The sequence below is a fragment of the Liolophura sinensis genome, chromosome 5, assembly GCF_032854445.1.
Source record: "Liolophura sinensis isolate JHLJ2023 chromosome 5, CUHK_Ljap_v2, whole genome shotgun sequence".
NCBI classification, from domain to species: domain Eukaryota; kingdom Metazoa; phylum Mollusca; class Polyplacophora; order Chitonida; family Chitonidae; genus Liolophura; species Liolophura sinensis.
This window is the reverse complement of record NC_088299.1, coordinates 15,667,254-15,686,866: the sequence shown is the minus strand read 5'-3', so window position 1 is coordinate 15,686,866 and position 19,613 is coordinate 15,667,254. Positions and strand designations below refer to the sequence as shown.

At 38.4% G+C, this 19,613-nt stretch overlaps 2 protein-coding genes across 2 annotated transcripts in view; both read left to right on the top strand.

Annotated features, from left to right (window-relative positions):
* LOC135465844 (uncharacterized) overlaps window positions 1-19,613 on the top strand; it is a 63,554-nt gene that overhangs the window by 24,278 nt on the left and 19,663 nt on the right. Inside the window, exons 3-4 of the mRNA XM_064743207.1 lie at window positions 6,092-6,310; window positions 7,026-7,222. Coding sequence (XP_064599277.1) covers window positions 6,092-6,292 — 201 coding nt within the window. The 3' untranslated portion in view covers window positions 6,293-6,310; window positions 7,026-7,222. The remainder of the gene's footprint in view (window positions 1-6,091; window positions 6,311-7,025; window positions 7,223-19,613) is intronic.
* The window catches only part of LOC135465493 (zinc finger matrin-type protein 3-like), a 31,866-nt gene continuing 18,730 nt past the window's right edge, over window positions 6,478-19,613 (top strand). Inside the window, exons 1-2 of the mRNA XM_064742732.1 lie at window positions 6,478-6,500; window positions 7,026-7,222. Coding sequence (XP_064598802.1) covers window positions 6,478-6,500; window positions 7,026-7,222 — 220 coding nt within the window. The remainder of the gene's footprint in view (window positions 6,501-7,025; window positions 7,223-19,613) is intronic.

Below are 19,613 nucleotides of genomic sequence, written 5' to 3'. Positions count from 1 at the left end.
GTCCAGAGTAAACCATTGACATAGGTGGATGGAGGAAACTGGAGTGTCCAGAGTAAACTGTAATGCCCAGAGTAAACCATTGACATAGGTGGATGGAGGAAACTGGATTGTCCAGAGTAAACCATTGACATAGGTGGATGGAGGAAACAGTAATGCCCAGAGTAAACCATTGACATAGGTGGATGGAAGAAAGTGGATTGTCCAGAGTTAACCATTGACATAGGTGGATGGAGGAAACTGGAGTGTCCAGAGTAAACCATTGGCATAGGTGGATGGAGGAAACTGGAGTGTCCAGAGTAAACCATTGACATAGGTGGATGGAGGAAACTGTAATGCCCAGAGTAAACCATTGACATAGGTGGATGGAGGAAACTGGAGTGTCCAGAGTAAACCATTGACATAGGTGGATGGAGGAAACTGTAATGCCCAGAGTAAACCATTGACATAGGTGGATGGAGGAAACTGGAGTGTCCAGAGTTAACCATTGACATAGGTGGATGGAGGAAACTGTAATGCCCAGAGTAAACCATTGACATGGGTGGATGGAGGAAACTGTAATGCCCAGAGTAAACCATTGACATAGGTGGATGGAGGAAACTGGAGTGTCCAGAGTAAAACCATGGACATAGGTGGATGGAGGAAACTGTAATGCCCAGAGTAAACCATTGACATAGGTGGATGGAGGAAACTGGAGTGTCCAGAGTTAACCATTGACATAGGTGGATGGAGGAAACTGGAGTGTCCAGAGTAAACCATTGACATAGGTGGATGGAGGAAACTGGATTGTCCAGAGCTAACCATTGACATAGGTGGATCGAGGAAACTGGAGTGTCCAGAGTAAACCATTGACATAGGTGGATCGAGGAAACTGGAGTGTCCAGAGTAAACCATTGACATAGGTGGATCGAGGAAACTGGAGTGTCCAGAGTAAAACCATTGACATAGGTGGATGGAGGAAACAGTAATGCCCAGAGTAAACCATTGACATAGGTGGATGGAGGAAGTTGTAATGCCCAGAGTAAACCATTGACATAGGTGGATGGAGGAAACTGGAGTGTCCAGAGTAAACCATTGACATAGGTGGATGGAGGAAACTGGATTGTCTAGAGTTAACCATTGACATAGGTGGATGGAGGAAACTGTAATGCCCAGAGTAAACCATTGACATAGGTGGATGGAGGAAACTGGAGTGTCCAGAGTTAACCATTGACATAGGTGGATGGAGGAAACTGGAGTGTCCAGAGTAAACCATTGGCATAGGTGGATGGAGGAAACTGGAGTGTCCAGAGTAAACCATTGACATAGGTGGATGGAGGAAACTGGAGTGTCCAGAGTAAACCATTGACATAGGTGGATGGAGGAAACTGGAGTGTCCAGAGTAAACCATTGACATAGGTGGATGGTCACCAGCACACAAGAGAAGCACAGGAGTTCTGTCTGTACCCAAGTGTATTTGGTATCACCAAGCTTTGTTTGGTCACCAGCACACAGAGAAGCACAGGAGTTCTGTCTGTACCCAAGTGTATTTGGCATCACCAAGCTTTGTTTGGTCACCAGCACACAGAGAAGTACAGGAGTTCTGCCTGTACTCAAGTGTGCTTGTCATCACCAAGCTTTGTGTTGGTCACCAGCACACTAGAAATACATGTATGTGTACTCAGTGATAAGCATTGGGGAGGTCTGACCAGTCAAAACAGGTTCTGTTTGACTTTCGACCGCAACAATAACACTGACCCAAATAAATACCCTCATTTGTCTAAAGATATGGCCAGATGAAAATTTGATATTCCAGCATTTCCTCCATCTAACAAACAATGTCTAACAGTTGTTATTCTATACATCTGTTCATGCTTACTTACAATATACCATTGTAAACTGGGTTTGGTAATTGTATACATGTAGTTATTGATTGTTATTGGGTGTGTTTGTCATCTTACAGGGTGCACACAGTCCTTGAAAGTGCTTGAAAAATACAATTTCATTTTCAAGTACTTGAAAGTCCTTAAAAAAGGCCAATAGTCCTGGAAACTCCTTGAAAATCTTAGTTTATCCCAAACTTCTGGGACCGCTGAGTCTATAAATTGGGAGCTCGCTGATAAGTCTTCCATAATCAGGGCTTCCGCTGGCACTTGCCATTGTTGCAGATTTAGAACAATTTTTTGAAATGGAGATAAAATTTGAATAAATGCGAATGTTTTTGGCAACAAATCTATTTACTTGAGAAAAAATGCAAACATTATACAAAATCTACCATGAGAGGTTTCTGGGGTTTTTAGCAGATTTTCGCAATTTTTCTTATGAAAAGAATCCACTTACTTTTATTTCAAGCCTCATCTCCGCAAACAACAACAACACAGTTGTATGGCGATTACTTGACAGAAATCTACAAATGGGGTTCAGCATTGTTGTAAGTTGACTTACATTAAATAAAGCTTTAAATCATTTTTGTTAAGTAATGAATGAGAATCATGGCATTTTGGGGAATTCCTTTCATCGCCAATGGTAGAAAAAAAAATTATCAAGGGAAATAAATCAAAGTAGAAATACACCTGTAAATGAAGTTACCTCCCATGAAAAATTTAAACTTTTCCACTTAATAAACTATTTTTTTTGGACCTGAAGTAAATTAAATGTTTCAGAATATGTGCCGTTGCATAAATGTGTACACCGTCTGGTTTTCTCCTGTCAGGCTGTGTTACTCCAATGTAATGATCATAATATTTAAATAAACTGAATGTACAAATTAATTTCGTAACAAATTTTTCTGATAGAGGAAATTGCATTTTACCTGGATCCTACATATAGGTTGAAAAAAGGATTGATTTTTTTTTTCTTGAAAAACAAAAACATGCTGCCAAGCGTTAGTCCATTATTTTAAGGGCAAGTGTTCCAAATGTAACGTTTGATAAACTCCAGATATAGCTGAAAGAGACCAAACTGATTCTAGCAGCTACACCAAGGTAGATAAAAACAAATTACAGAAGGAGACCTGTACAAGAGTCATGGCCGGTAGGGAAGTATGGCTAAAGAAAAATAGTATTTACTACAAAATCTGATGAGTGGCTAAAGTGACTGGCTAAAAAAAATACTGACCCAGAGGAAGCCCTGCATAAAGATATATGGCGTTCATGTTTTACTGAGCCAAGGCTGGGTCAAAGATTGCGTCATATTATCATTATACCTCCATAAACTGGGGTTAAAGTGAATTATGACCCCTCACCCCACTCCACTCTCCACCAGAATAATGCCTGCAGAATATTTCTGAATAAACACCATGCAAACATGTGAAAAGATTGAAGACTTACAGAAGACCCTTGTACTAGGTTGTGCACACCTGTAATTAGGATATCTACCTGCCACCTGCAGACAGTAGCTCTTCCCCTGAGATATATCAGTGTATATATCAGTGTCGTTTGACCTCCTGGCAGTAGTAAGGGTGTAGTATAATTCGGAAGCACATTACTGAAGTTATGGTACTACAGTAGTAATACTGCAGATCTCACAAGTGCTACTACCCTGTGAGCTTGCATTGCAGCTTTGTCTAAAGGCTGATTCTGTATTAGAGGTAAGCAACTTCAGTATAAATACAAATTCTTTATTTAGAAATTTTTATGCTATACTAGTATTTGTGAAATCAGTTTAATACTGGAGTAGACTCATTGTTTGGCTGAATTCTGGTGGCTTTGGTATTAAACCAAAGTCCCATTACATTTCAGATGCCAAACGGTATTTAATTTGACACCAGCGTGAAGCACGAATTACTCTGAATCACGACAAAGACTTGATTGATGCAAGCATTGAAAAGTTTTGACATTATACTTACCAGTAAAATCTATATGGTGTACTTTTTGTGAATGTGAATCTGCCCTGACTTGTACACGTAGAGACAACTAAATCAAGGTACGAAGTCATGTGGAACATTTCGAAAGCGGGAAATAATGATTCCATGAATATGGCCAACAGGCACCTGAGGAAAGACTCTATATATATCACAAACATTGTACACTACTGAAATAACACTCTGTAATCACTGATGATATTTCTCTGATCTTTAGATGTTCGCCACAGTCAATTAATAGGATTATTCATGGTCATCAGCATGATGCACTCTTTGTAAGGATATAGCGAGACCAGTTTAGTATGGACGGGTTTTCAGGAAATGTTTGTGATTTAGCTTATCCAAACTGTTAATGTAAAGAGTTATTAAACTGTTAATTTTTTTAAAGGGGGATGGGGTGGGGGCATGCCATTTGTTTTGGTTTTTTTGAGCGAATAATTCTTTATCGGGATCTTATATTAGCATGTGTTCTGTATTATAACTGTAGCTATTAAGTGAGGCAGCACTGTCGAATGGCTTTGCCAGAATAGGCCTGATACAGGAAAACATGATACATTATGATGCTGGTGAAACAGCATGTTGAAAGTGACATTAGAGACAGCATAAGCCATTGAAAACTCTAAAAATATGTTTACTTATGTTTTTTTTAGAAAATGTTTTGCAGAACAATGTTCGAATGGTAAGGTGGGCTTAATGGACTATACTGCCACCGGCAAGGTGCTCTGATCACAGCACCTTTTTTTTTTTCAATATATTATAAGCATACATTTGAGAATATTATAACAGCTGTTCCATGATTAAGAGCTGCATTTAAAATGGGAAGAACTCAGATTTATGATGTTCGAGTACCTGTACACCAGTTATGTGGTTCATTAAGCCAGCGTTTAACTCTCGTGAAAAAATATAAAACTGTTTTGAATTCATTCATATTTTTCATTTGTCTGTCAGTTGAGCCTCACTTCACAATTTTTAACTTTCTTTCACTTTGACCTTCAAGGGAAAATCAAAGAACTGCACAATGATGGAGCACATGTCACAATGAGTGGAGCTAGAGGTGAACATGTCATTGTTATTAAACTGCATGTAGCTGTTTATCATCAAGCTCGGAGAAGAATGTACAAAATGAGTTGTGTTGGTTGCATTCCTTTCATTTAAACATTTTAAATTTCTATTGGCTGTTTTCTGACAGAACTTCCAGTTTCTGAACAGTTTGTAGACATTTTTAATGTTTAAAACAATCCTAGATATTCAGCACATTGCTGAACTGTTTAAACTTGTGAAAATGGAAACTTTCATTTATTATGTCATTACATGTATTTGCAAGTAGCAACAAGTGTGCTAAAGGTGTACACGTATGTGTATTGACACAGAATCCATTTTAAAACCCATCAGCTCAACTTCTTTGTTATTGTTATTAAACTGAGCGATTTAGAAATGAAATTTTTCTATCACTATGTGTTGTTTTGTGACTTTCATTACAGTCCAAAAAAGATGTGTGGTGCACTGGTATCCCATCTGTGGGGATCTGCATAGATTATGCTGGGACATGTGCCACATTTAAAATTGGGAAATCTGGTGCCAGGGGTCTACCATAGATAGAAGTGTGTGTATTTGTATTAGATTTAGTGATAGTAGGCTGCTGATAAAGGACATTGCTCCATGTAGGCTGTGCTGGTCAGTGTACAGGTATCTCTATCAAGACCAGCTGATACCAGAACTGACCAGTTGGACTACCATGCTATGTGAAGGTCAAGATGTTTACTGTCTGAACTCTTATTTACTGTTTCTCAAGGTTCTATATACAGAGACTATATGTAGTGGAATTAATATTTTGAATTTAGCATTTATTGAAGATAAAGTGAAAGGAAGTAATAGTCAATGCAAATGTCAGTGAAAAGTTAATCTGCGGGTAATTTTATTTGTGTGTTTTGTTTTTTTAACAAATGTTTTTCGAAAAAATTAATTTTTTGTGAAACATATATTAATATGGGTCTAACCACCTGTCTTTTTTTGTTTTTTTGTGAATATTTCTCTAAAGTTTGTCAACTTTATTGCCCATCGTTGGTGTTAATAATGTCATTAACACCATGTTTAATGTTAGAATAACTTGTTTATGTGTATAAGTATCAAAATTATGTACACTAGTAAGAATTTTTGTTGATTTGATCTACAGATCATCTAATCTTTTGGTGCACACATTTAGCCCAATCTGATTAAAAGTCTTCAAAAAAACAATGTCTTTTATATTTGCAGATGAAGCCTCTGTTGACTGAAACCAATTCCGTGGACTGCAGTAGCTCTGGCAGCAAGCAGAAGGTGACAGCAGAGGAGTACTGCGGACTATGTGACGCGTCCTTCAACTCTCCCAAACAGGCAGAGCAGCATTACCACGGCAAAAAACCATGCCAAGAAGCTTCGGTTGTCAGCCACCGCCAATATTCCCCTCACCTGTGACAGCTCAATAGCCGCTGGGTACAACTGCACTTAGATTTGCTCTCACACCTTATCCAAAACAAATCACAAAACAATTGAATCCTCATTGTTTGAAAGGGAAAATAATGTTCCCATCACTTTATGAAGAATGTGTACAAGTGATTGAAGAATGTAAGAATGGATACCTATGATTGAAGAATGTAAGAATGGATACCTATGATAGAAGAATGTAAGAATGGATACCTATGATTGAAGAATGTAAGAATGGATACCTATGATTGAAGAATGGATACCTATGATTGAAGAATGTAAGAATGGATACCTGGATACCTATGATTGAAGAATGTAAGAATGGATACCTATGATTGAAGAATGTAAGAATGGGTACCTATGATTGAAGAATGTAAGAATGGATACCTATGATTGAAGAATGTACCTATGATTGAAGAATGTAAGAATGGATACCTATGATTGAAGAATGTAAGAATAGATACCTATGATTGAAGAATGTAAGAATGCATACTAGGATTTAAGAATATGTAAGAATGTGTACATGTACATTTGTACCTGTGCTTGAAGACTCTTTTACTCTTCGTAAGAACGTGGAGGTGTACTTACATGAGCAATCTGGGAATCTATGAAAAAGATGTATACAAACATGTGTAACCTTGTAAAAATAACTTTAAATGTGTCAGTTTGGCATTAAGCAACAAGCAATTAAATTAAATCTATTCTGTTTGTTTTTTTCTGATAGGGAAGGATCAAAGTTCACCTGTTTTGTGTGTAATGTGCATGTTACGTCCCAAGGACAACTGACGAGTCACCTGAATGGCTCACGTCACAAGACAAAGCTGAGGATCCAGCAGAGAGGGGCCCAGTCATTGAGGGGACGCTGGTCTAATAATAAACAAGAGGCTCGATGTTTTACAGGTGGAGGAGGAGGAGGAGCAGGTATGTAAATGCGTCAATCCTAGCGTGCGCATTGCAGTTGTCTCTCTGTATCATTAAAACAGTAGGAACTAAAGTGAAGCACTCAGATATCGCTGCCAAAGCTGTGTGCATCTCAGAACTAAGAAATCCTCTCAAAGAATTCCTCAAGCTGCAACTGAGTCTAGTTCTGCACCAAAGTCTGGCAACACTATCTGTAGGCGGTGGCCCAGTTCTCACCATCTGTTTTCATGGAGGCCTGTAACACTGACTTAGGACGGATGTTCAAGGGGGATAACTCCTTTCATGGAAGTGTGTTTTTCAGGCGTAAGGAGCTATCTCCCATGGAAGGTGACTAATGCACATAGCTTTGTTCTGTTCTGGTAGGAATTTTGATGAGATTTTTAGTGTGTTTTGGGAGTAGTTACTTTCAAAAGACCTTAATTTTAGCATGCTGTGATACAAGAGAGATTCACTTGTTTTGAAACAGTTGAGCATGTGTTCATTGGATAAGCTGTTAAAGTCAGCTTTCTAAATGCCCGTAAACATTCAAAGTTAAGTGACATAAAAATACACTGTGACAGATTCTGACAATTTCAGTGAAAATCTTGCCAAAAGTTATTATATACAACGTGCATATATGTGAAGTGACTATGAAACCCATTGATAACTTCAGTTGCTATCGGGCATGAACTTAGTGCTGAATCTCAGGGTTATTTTTGACTTGCTTAAGTATATCTGTAGTTTGTAGGACTGACAGCTGAATATCTGTGGTGTACATGTATCACATACTGGCTTCTTAAGTCAGGTTTACGAGACAATGTAACTGAACTTGTACTATATGTGCTTTGAGTTCGAGTTCAGTTTTGTAGGAGATTGCACACTATAGCTTAACATCTGTTGGATATCTGTCAGTGGCTGAAGATATTAAATAATTTATATGAGTCAGGGCCATTATTCCGAACTAACTGCACAGTAATTGCGGAACCAGGAGCGTCTAAGGCTTCAGCTCACCTACCACCATCATCATACTGGTTAGTCCAGAGTAGCCTCCCCTTGTGTGTGAGATTGGAACCGCTGATTGGAGCCAGGAATGTGCCCGTGTTGTGATAATGCAAGTTTATTTCAGTAATTATGAAATCACTCATTTTACGAAGAAATGCTTTGTCAAGTCAGATGTCTAAACAGACAGCTACATACACGTACATGTAGTTACACCAGGTTTAACAATTGAGGGGCCTTCCCCTGCTGATGCCAGCAGAGTTGAGCTGTTTACCAGAAACTTAGGCACCTTGCCCTCACTTCTTCCTTCTTTGACCAGTGGTCAGCAGCTGCTAGAACTGAGCAGGCATCCATTAAATCCACAGCTGACCTCACTGCCACACACATTAACACTGATGTTTGTGTCAGACAGAGAACTATTAAGATGTCATGTGCTCTTCTGCAGCTGCCAGCAGATGGACAGCTTTATTGCAAGTCAAGAAAAGTTTCTTTCTTTCTGAGAATTTGAGCTTAATAGTTCTTCCATCTGAAAGTTTTGACAGCTCTGCTACACTGTACATGAAGGCCTACATGTATACTGATGTGTTAAAACATCAGTCTCTAATTAAGAGAGGAATGGATGCAGTGCTGTATCAGGATCATGCTTTGAAGACTTAAGTATAAAGGTTGGCACCTGTGGATAGACCAAGTACAGGTCATACATTGTATGTCTGCATGATCAGACTGATCATGTCTGCCATCTTTGGCATGGCATTTCAGTGAAGCAGCATTCTAAATATTTTGGCATTTCAAGCTTTGTTTTCTGATGAGATATCTTAATGATGATGTGAGACCTCCGAAAATAAATGTTTTGGATAGAGAATTATATCCAATTTTTTTTTTTGTTTTTTTTGTTAATGATTGTGTGATATCTTGAATTACCCTTTAAATGCTTGTCTGTGTGTTAAGATTGCTGTTTTGTTGAATACTAGTGTATGCAGCTTCAGTGTGATTAAATCTTTTCTGTTTACCTGACTACTAGCATGTTTTACCGTGCGGGTCACAGTTCATTAATCATGCCTGTAGATATGATCAGTCTATTTTTTAAATCCAATTAATTTTGTTAGACAAATTAAATGTGTAAGTTCCATGAAGTCATCTTTCCTCTACTTTCTAGAACAAGAAGTAATAGTAAGTAGTTCAAAAAGTTTTAGTGGAAATGTTGGCTAAAAACAACATTTTGTGCTCCGCAAGGCTTAATTTTAGGGACACTGATTTATATTCTACCCAAATGTATGACTGATTCTCAGAATGAAAAGCTTGCTGATGACACAACCATTCATAACATTGATGAAAGCTTTAAAGCTGCTACAATGTGATGTTATGAAAATGATATGTATTTAAGTCCAGATAAGTCAAGTTTATTTGACTTTGTTCTTGACAGTGCCTGAGAAGTTGATGATAAAAGTCAAAGTTTCATCATTTCTGTCATTATTTTCAAATAATCATCAAGTATTACCCTCAAATAAATGAATTGAAGTGTCATTTTTATGACAATTATTTTATGTTTTCTTCTCTCTCAGACTAGGGTGCATGTCCCTTCTTCTCTCAGACTAGGGTGCATGTCCTTCTCTCTCAGACTAGGGTGCATGTCTTCTCTCTCAGACTAGGTTGCATGTCTCCTCTCTCAGACTAGGGTGCATGTCCCTTCTCTCTCAGACTAGGGTGCATGTCCCTTCCCTCTCAGACTAGGGTGCATGTCCCTTCTCTCTCAGACTAGGGTGCATGTCTTCTCTCTCAGACTAGGTGCATGTCTCCTCTCTCAGACTAGGGTGCATGTCCCTTCTCTCTCAGACTAGGGTGCATGTCCCTTCTCTCTCAGACTAGGGTGCGTGTCTCCTCTCTCAGACTTTCTCAGCCATCCCCCTCCCTCATCCCTTGTTCAGTATGACAAATTGACAGAATTTTTTGTAATCATAAATGGATGGTTGATATCATCAAATCTCAATCCTTTTGCTGGAGCTCACATTGCCAGAAAACGTGTCACATTTTTCTGGAGGCGGTATGTTTTCAACTGCATATTATTTGAGTTTTGCATATCTGCACAGTGTACATGTATGAGAATAGATGACGAGTTTGTTTCAACACTGGGAATCAATACTGGCTTTTAGAGGCCCCCTGTCCCTGTGGATGCGAAGTGCCTGTCAAGTCGCTCGCAAAATGTGCGCTTGGCCACCCACATTTTCTTACTCTGTCCAGTAGGACGGCTTCATCGCAGTATCGTAATTTTGAAATTCTTATCTGCTGGTTGTCAAGTTCAATGGCATTGTGATGTGTGTTGACATGAGAAAAAGCCCCTCTTCTGTAGAAACGGGCTAACAATGACTCAGGCCACTGAACAAATGTTTAAACTCCTCTTCCCTCTTCGAAGGTGTTCAGGGGGTGGAGAAGAAAGATTTTTGTCAATATAAGATCATTTTTTTTATTGTGAAAAAGAAAACAGGAGAGACATGAACAATTTTTTGTCAGAAAGACTGACACCACATTGAGCAAAAAAGATGTCCTGATCTCTCCCTTAATCTTACAATTCTTTTCAGAGAAAATGTTGACCAAAAAAACATCCACAGAAAGAAAAAACTATAATATGAGACACATACCTGAAAAGTTTGCTGCACTTGTCCCGTTTCTTTCAGTTGGTTCTGTTACAAGTTTTTTGATGGAAAGAAAAATAATCAGAACATGTGAAACCCAAGGTGTTTTTTGATAGCCATATTGTTTATGGTTGATTAAGTAAGAACATGTCCATAAGAAATGCCCGCAGTCTTCTGTAACTATCCAGTTCCTAAATTCCTCTGACAAGAAGATATCATTTAAGAACTGTTTTTGAGTGTATTAAAGGTGTACATGTAATTTAATGTGTACGGGACAGTCATATGGTTGGAAGTTTATAGAGTGAGATCCCGTTATTACATTCGCCAGTTTTAATGTCAGTATAGTTGGGCGGCATTTCAATGTCGATATTTATAATACGGCTAACTTTGATAGATCTGATGATAAATGGTTATACAAAGGTTGCATGTTTGTACAGAGTTTTAATTTCATTATCATTTTGGGTAAAAAGCCATCTTGGAGAAGTACATTAATTTAGCATAGCTGGCAAAGAATTAAATGTAGTAACATGAGGCTGTGGTCAAAGACGCTGGCTAATTGCTCAAAAGTGTCAGGCTGGTGTTGCTGGTAACCACCATTACATAAACCCTCTGATGTTACTACATACAATGAGTGATGTAACATAAATGCAGAACTATTTGAAAAGTACCGGTAAGATATACCCGAAAGACTGATGCATGATGGGAAGAATAGCTGGTTTGATGACTAGAATTGTTTGAATTGTTCTCCCTCAAATAAGTACTTATACATGGACTGAAAACTGAAGCACAACTCAATTATCAAAAACTGATTAGTGTCGCCAATTAAGACCAGCTCTGTCCTTTTTTTAATTTACTACATTTAGAAGTGCATGAATGTTTCTGTAAGCATAGGTCAGTGCATTTGTCTGTGCACAGGGCCAGTTGTAAGACAACCTGAATGTATATACCCTGATTGGTCTGGCTTAATTGCCTAGGGATAATGGAAAGGCTTTGGGCAATAAATCTGTGATACAGCAGTCTGTTAAATGTTCATGTGTGAGGGAGATTCCAGTGTTCTGAAGGTTAAGTGCCTAAGGTGGCATGATAAACTCTGCTAGGGTCAAGTTCTGCCAAGAGAAACCTGACCTTAAAATGTCACCCCCACAGCCATGACAGCCCTTGGGCCTCCCCCCATACAGCCCTGACAGCCCCCGTACAGAACACAGAGACAAAGTCAGTAACAAAGCTCTTAGGTTTATTGGTCAATAAAAAAGACAGACACACATATGGCAGCCAAGGAAAGTAGCTTTCCCATGTGTAGATTGTGGCATTTAGACCTTTTCACTTTTAGTTGTAAAGGAAATATTCTTTTTATATGTGTTTTAACTCTTTGTATCAATTGCTAATGGGCGGTATTTTTTCTTTATCTTAATCCCATTTTTAGGCCTATGATTGTCTTAAGATTAAACTTTTAGGAACCTCTCTCATATTGTGACCTGACTAATTACAGTGTAATTTGTGATGTTATAAAGTTGATGATTGATTTAGATCAAGTTTCTCCAGTCCTTGGATCAAAACAGAAACTTTTTAGATGATGCAGTCTGTAAGGAAATTGAAATTGATATATTTTTCCATGTCATACCAGCATGTATATGTGGTCAGTTGTCATATTTAGCCCAACACAACTAAGTATAAGCGCTCAGTTGTCATATTTAGCCCAACACAACTAAGTATAAGCGCTCAGTTGTCATATTTAGCCCAACACAACTAAGTATAAGCGCTCAGTTGTCACATATTTAGCCCAACACAACTAAGTATAAGCGCTCAGTTGTCATATTTAGCCCAACACAGTTTATATGTTAAATGAAATGTTTTTTGCTGATGAGGCTTCTGAAATTTGCAGTAAATGTTCTGTGGATTTGCAGTTGTAGAGATATTTTCATAAAAATTGATGGTGATTGATGTTTAAAGAGGTTGTATGGGAGATTTTTGACTTTCAGAGCAGAGCTTCTTGAAATTTTTCATTCGACATTCTAACACTATATATAGCACAGGTTGTGCTATTCTTCTTAAATTTAAAATATTTGAGCTGATTAGTGAATATGGACTTTGCTGAAAAAATGGTATGTGTAGCCTCTAGAAGGAAATAATACACATTTGTAACTAGGTGTCTGCCAAAATGGACTTCTTAGGTCAAACATCTAACTTCCAATTTCCGCACCCATGTTGAACAACAAAGCCTAAAATGAGATACATTTACCTACATTGCTATCAAATTTTTTTTAAATACATGTTTATATATTGTAGTGACTGTGTGGTCAGTCACAGGGAGAACGCTGTCCAGACAGCCCATACAATGAGCTGTGGGAGAGAAAGCTGGGGTCAGACAGATGACTGTTCTACAGCATTATGACTGATCACCAGAATCAGGATAGTCTCCGAATACCGTGCTCTTAGTGGCACGGGTCACATGGTCAGTGGCTAAACTAATATCCTGAGGAAGTACTGAACAAGTTTCCACATTAGATGCTGACCACCATCGGTTAAACCCAGTAGTGACAGCGCGTCAGTCTGTCAAAGAATTTTCACCCACAGAATTGCAAATATATGACTGAAAGTTCAGCAGCTCCCAGATATGTTCTTCTTCAGGTTAAAAAAGATTTTGGTTTTAGCCCGTTATTGTAAAGTGTGGCCCTGTATGCTGTGTGTGAGAGATATATAGAGGGAAGTGAAAGTGTAGTGATGTGTGAGTGCTTTAAATGTGTGGATTTGTGTGAGAGAGAGAGATATATAGAGGGAAGTGAAAGTGTAGTGATGTGTGAGTGCTTTAAATGTGTGGATTTGTGTGAGAGAGAGATATATAGAGGGAAGTGAAAGTGTAGTGATGTGTGAGTGCTTTAAATGTGTGGATTTGTGTGAGAGAGATATATAGAGGGAAGTGAAAGTGTAGTGATGTGTGAGTGCTTTAAATGTGTGGATTTATGTGAGAGATATATAGAGGGAAGTGAAAGTGTAGCGATGTGTGAGTGCTTTAAATGTATGGATTTGTGTGAGAGATATATAGAGGGAAGTGAAAGTGTAGTGATGTGTGAGTGCTTTAAATGTGTGGATTTGTGTGAGAGAGAGATATATAGAGGGAAGTGAAAGTGTAGTGATGTGTGAGTGCTTTAAATGTGTGGATTTGTGTGAGAGATATATAGAGGGAAGTGAAAGTGTAGTGATGTGAGTGCTTTAAATGTGTGGATTTGTGTGAGAGAGATATAGAGGGAAGTGAAAGTGTAGTGATGTGTGAGTGCTTTAAATGTATGGATTTGTGTGAGAGAGAGAGATATAGAGGGAAGTGAAAGTGTAGTGATGTGTGAGTGCTTTAAATGTGTGGATTTGTGTGAGAGAGAGATATATAGAGGGAAGTGAAAGTGTAGTGATGTGTGAGTGCTTTAAATGTGTGGATTTGTGTGAGAGAGAGATATATAGAGGGAAGTGAAAGTGTAGTGATGTGTGAGTGCTTTAAATGTATGGATTTGTGTGAGAGAGAGATATAGAGGGAAGTGAAAGTGTAGTGATGTGTGAGTGCTTTAAATGTATGGATTTGTTTTAGTTGATATTTGAACACAATGAGGACCAGTGTAGGATTTATGTTGAGACAATAGCATCCGAAACTTTGCCATTGATCAGGATTTATAAACATTAATTAAGGAAACTGATCTATTAGGTTATTAATCTATTTGATTAATTTGATCTGTTTGAGTTTGACTCGCCAACTTGATCCCCCTAACATACTGTATACTGTATATATACATCCTGACTTTCATAAACTACTTGTAGCTGCAGCTAAATCATTGAGATTTGGATTTGAAATTGGAACCTCTATATTCATAGGGTCAGTTGGGTGACCTATGGTGAAATAGTCAAGTCAGTGAGATTATAAAAATGCTTTTACCATTTACATGTTCGTGTGTAGCTCATTTGATCTATTTATTTGATCAGTGTTTTACGCCGTACTCAAGAATATTTCACTTATACGACGGCGACCAGTATTATGGTGTGGTTGGAAACAGGGCAAAGCCCGGGGAAAACCCACGACCATCCACAGGTTGCTGGCAGACCTTCCCACCTATGGCCAGAGAGGAAGCCAGCATGAGCAGGACTTGAACTCACAGCGACCGCATTGGTGAGAGACTCCTGGGACATTACAGTGCGCTAGCGCGCTAACCAGCTGAGCCAGGGAGGCTCCCATGTATAGCTCAGTAGGCAGATTGACATCATTAGGTCAATGTCCCTGAAGTCAGTTTTTTTGTTAGATTTAACTCATTTTACATGTGTCTGTTGTTCTCACATTTGACAGATGACATATTTTTCAGATTTCAGATATTAACAGGTTATTGTTAATGAATGGAGAAGTGTGTTTCACCGGTGACTTCTAAGTTCCTGGAAGTTAAGTCTGAATTCAATCTGGTAACCCAAAATGTCCCTCTTAGTGAACATTGAATTCAGAATTGCTTTCATAGTTCATTATTTGATCAAAATATACTTCAAACATTATAGAAGTTTTCAAACAGCTTTAACTCCATTAAAATGTTGGACCGAGCTAGCTGAGTATATTTGGTTTGGAGGGAAGGGGGTCCATATGGAGCCTCAGAGCTAGCAGGCCATGCCGACCCACATCCCCCTCCACATCCCCCTGGCCAGGATAACATTCCATACATTGATCTCTCAATAGGCAACTGTCAGGCCTGGTTAGTTAAGAGCCTGATTGATTTCCTTGTTTTAATTATCAATAAACAAACACATCGCTCAACATGACACGTGTTGATCTGCATGGGAAGCTATGTAACAATTATGGACTGTCAGAACCAGGATGGTGAGCTTGAGAGATAGCATTGTCATGAGCAGTGTGATGTTCCTATTAGCTTTGACCAGAAGCATACATGACTATAGAATACATGTATGTATACACATCCACTGATAAACTTATACTGTCTCTGTTCTGCACAATTCTTTTGAATTTTGGGTTGCTCTGGCAACTTGTATATAAATCAACCCACTTTCAGCCGCCTTGGAAATTTTGACTTATTTGGAAAGAATGCTTTCTGAGTGCTTTGTTGATACTCCATGGTGTGTTTGCAATTTAAGTATTGCCAAGTTCGGAAACAAGTCTTTGTTGATTCACTGGATCACACAATTTGTCATTGTACATGTTCCTATCGGGACAATTTCATTACTTCATCACCAGCATTGATTTTTGATTTTTGATTTTGTTTTGATTGGTGTTTTACACCGTACTCAAGAACATTTCACTTATACGACGGCGGCCAGCATTATGGTGGGTGGAAACCGGGCAGAGCCTGGGGGAAACCCACGACCATCCGCAGGTTGCTGGCAGACCTTCTCACGTATAGCCGTCAGCATGAGCTGGACTTGAACTCATAGCGACCGCATTGGTGAGAGACTGCTGGGTCATTACGCTGCGCTAGCGCTTTAACCGACTGAGCCACGGAGGCCCCCATTGATTTTTGATAGGCTGATAAATAAATCATTCAATCCATCCAGCCCATTTGCTTTAAAGTTCTTATTTCCAATTATTCTATCATTCTCAAATTTAGTGCACAGCTTTTACTTAACGAAAATATGCAAAGATAGCGTAATTCATACATTCTACAGGTGATAAGCATGTTTAAGTACATGTACGTGTTCCTTAATGAGCAGTGTAGTAAGTTAATGTATTGGATAATGTCATATAAAGGTGAATGAATTAATGTGAGCAAGACAGATCACTCTCTCAAATGTTAAGATATGCCGTAATGTCAAAATCAGACCACACATAATGGTACAACATGTATTGAGACCAACAAATGTAACCAACAAAGGAATTAAATATCAATTACCAATACCTTATTAAATATATAATGTATATGTATTTTTGGCAGCTGTATGGAAATTAGTAATTGTGGTACTGTTTACACAGTTAGCATCTTTGACTTTAAATTTCATATACTAATTGTCTTCCTAATATGCTGGCTTAAGCTGTGGTTTATTTTTGTAACTGGGAAGGATGGGGGAGAGGGGGTATTCTTTAGCATAATCTAATTTCATAAAAAAATTCAGTTAGACATATATTTAACAACTTTGAATTCAAGTAAAAGTTTGTTGGTATAAAGTTTGTTGGAAAGTTTCACTTTATCATTTTCATGAAAGCCTGAATAATAATAATAATAAAGGCTCATGGTGGCCCGGTGGTTAGCCAGCTAGCACAGCAATATGACCCCAGAGCTTCTTACCAATGTGATTACTGTGAGTTCAAGTCCAGTTCTTCGTGGGTTTGCTTCAGGCTCTTCCTGATTTCCTTCCACCATAATGCTGGTCGCCTTCATATAAGTGAAATATTCTTCAGTGCGGTGTAAAAAGCCATTCAATTAAATAAATACCCCATCTTCTGGAGCCCCATTTCAAAGATAAATGGCGTTATGGCTGATGAAGAAACTCACCTCGTCTCTCTTCACAGCTCAGTCGTAATGATGGAGGGTTCCCTTCACCTCCACTACCCGTGGTCATTCATCTTTATTGTCGCGGACAAAGCTGCAGTAATGCTTAGGCTCACCTGTTAGATGTTAGAAAAGTATGGGAGACGGGGCAAGGTGTAACGCTCCAAAGGGTAATCTGCCCCTTCAGAACTGGGATCTGAACCGTTTGCTAAAATTTCTTTTATTGTTTACTCCAATGACATTATGTGTCCTACAGGGACTGACTTGGAAAATTGATGCAATAGTTTGAAACCAGAATGCAGGTAGTTTCCACTGCTGGAGAACTCCCCTGTCATGCATAGAAATGATGGCCAATGCCTCTCTAGGGAACCGCAAAGTGGAGACTTTTAACACTTTCCTAAGATTGAGTTCAGGATGTTTAAATAGGATGCCAAGGTACTTTGTTCTGTCCATTTCATCCCTTCATTGGTTCAGTTATTCTTGACATTTGTCTGTGAAGCAAGAACGGTGTGTTTAAATTTTTACACTTATTTTATTTGTTCTGGTTCAAATTCATGCCATGATGAAATCATGATCTCTTCAAAATTTATTTAGTATGTGGAATCAGTATTTATAGCTGATATCAAATTATCACTGTTGTTATCTAAAAAAAAATTAAAATTGGCAACTCAGAGTTTTGATGATGATTTAAAGGAAAACAATCAATGACAATCAATCATATGTACCTATCAGGTGTATTCCCCATAAACATGAATCCCCAGAGCAGAATGACTTTCCAGCCCTCAGGATAAATGGGTTGTATCCAGCCATTCTCAGTGTGAATATTATTTATGGTGTGTGTATCTGTGACTTAATTATGTTGTAGGAACATTATGGTTTATTATTTATGTAGCTTTGGAATATGTGAGTCATTTTTCATAGACACAGATATTGAATTGAAGAGATAAATTTACATAATACAGTTTATGTGGTAAATACGTCCCTCGTAATATTTTATGTCATGGAGCAAACTCTTGGATGCTGCTATGTGTGAGAATTAAAATCTCTTTAAGGCCATATACTTTGGGGGCCATCGTGGCAGCTAGATGTAGCTCTCTTGTGTGGTCTTACATGAAGTTCACTGGAGAAGGCTTGCCTATTCACCAGTATGTTGTGTGACAAGTGTAAAGATTGCTAGTAACATGCCAAAGTCTGGTGGTTTACCCCAGGCTAGCATACATGTAAGTGAAGTGAAAATTGAGGATAGCAGTTATATACCAATCAAATAATTCAATAAATCAAAACAATTAATCTTTGCATGAAACTTGCGCTGCATAAACAATCGAAGATGCATATAAAGATGCATGACGGGTGTGTAAAGCAAGATAGAGCATACCTCCGAGACATGATCATTTTAAGGAGTCCCATACAATTGGGAAAAAGTGTGTTTTGCAACAGCTGTGAAGTCGTGGCCTTGTTTACTCTCAGCCACATCTCTGCCATATATTGCCTCACCCCCCTTGTTTTTAGTTCTGGTCTGAATGGAGAAAGAAAAACAGCAGAAGGCGAATGAAATCAATTCTGGGGGTTTTCCTTGTATTGATCTGTTGTTTCAAGATGGACCAAGAAAAGCCCAAACTTTTCCTCTCTGACAGGATAATGCTGGCTGGTTGACATGCTGCAGTGATCACAAATACAATTAGCTACAATAAATTTTGATGAAAAGATGTTTCCTTTACTTGAGGGCAAATGTTTTTTAAAGATACTTTTTGTTACACTTTAAGAACACAGTTCAGTGCGTTGTAATTTGATTGAACTTCACATCCACCCAGTAACACGTGTTTTTGCTAAAAATGCACGTTGTTATAATGATGATGAACACAGTTGAAATTGAACAAGACAAGACAAGGACAAGATGGATTTTGCTGTTAAATGTATGTAAAATTTTGCATAGGTACACTAATTTCAAACAATTTTTTGGGAGATCGAGGTTAAATTTTCAGCCACTACATCAGTTTTTTGTGTATACCATTTATTTTCGTATTTAGCCCATTGTTTACAAGGATTATGAATTATTCATTTACATGTATTTATTTATTTGGTGGGTGATAAATGAGTGGCTGAAGAAACTTTCCCTGGTACAGAAGTGGTCAGATGTAGGGGTATAGATGAAAGGGGGAGTAAATCATTAACTACACAGACCCATGACTCCTGACTACAAGAACCAGCCAGGAACCATTTATATTGTGTCATTGGAACTACCATGATTACACATTTCCAAGTGAAGTACAGTGGAAAGTTCCACGAGACCTAGGTGTGCAGAGTTTTGAAGAGCCCAGATTG